The sequence below is a fragment of the Passer montanus genome, unplaced genomic scaffold, assembly GCF_014805655.1.
Source record: "Passer montanus isolate IOZ18808 unplaced genomic scaffold, ASM1480565v1 scaffold1083, whole genome shotgun sequence".
NCBI classification, from domain to species: Eukaryota; Metazoa; Chordata; class Aves; order Passeriformes; family Passeridae; genus Passer; species Passer montanus.
Genome location: NW_024357426.1, coordinates 1 through 635, shown reverse-complemented (window position 1 = coordinate 635; position 635 = coordinate 1). Strand labels below are relative to the sequence as shown.

At 73.5% G+C, this 635-nt stretch overlaps 1 protein-coding gene across 1 annotated transcript in view; it reads left to right on the top strand.

The window, feature by feature from the left end:
* Positions 1-379, top strand: part of LOC120508987 (neuronal-glial cell adhesion molecule-like) — a gene marked incomplete at its 5' end in the record, with an annotated part of 6,116 nt that extends 5,737 nt beyond the window's left edge. The window contains one exon of the mRNA XM_039723145.1: positions 157-379. Within this exon, the coding sequence (XP_039579079.1) occupies positions 157-379 (223 nt within the window). The remainder of the gene's footprint in view (positions 1-156) is intronic.
* Positions 380-635: the final 256 nt, after the last annotated feature.

The following is a 635-nucleotide window of genomic DNA, read 5'->3' as shown; positions in this document are numbered from 1 at the left end:
CCAAACTCCCCAAATGTGTGCTCAGGACCCCCCAAACCCTGCCCAGAACCCCCCAAACCCTGCTCGGGACCCCCCAGACTCTGCTCAGAACCCCCCAACCCTTCTCAGGACCCCCCAAACCCCCCCAAACCCCTCTCTGAGTGCACTTTTCCCCAGGCTGAGCCCGGGCCTGGAGCCGGCCCTGCAGGACGACCGCGCCTTCGCCTTCACCAACGGCTCGCTGCGCCTGGGCCCCGCCGCGCGGGGGGACTCGGGGGTCTTCACCTGCCGCGCCCACAACGGCCACAGCAACGCCAGCGTCACCGCCCGCCTGGACGTCAGGGGTCAGCGACCCCCGGGACCCCCTGAGCCCGGCCCGGGACCCCCGGGATCCCCCTGAGCCCGGCCCGGGACCCCCAGGACCCCCCGAACCTGGCCTGGGATCCCTGGGACCCCACCCTGAGCCCAGCCCGGGACCCCTGGGACCCCCTGTACCCAGCCTGGGACCCCCAGGACACCCCCGAACCCAGCCTGGGACCCCCAGGACCCCCTGAGCCCGGCCTGGGACCCCCGGGACCCCCTGAGCCTGGCCTGGGATCCCTGGGACTCCCCTGAACCCAGCCCAGAACCCCCGGGACCCCCCCGAACCCAGCCTG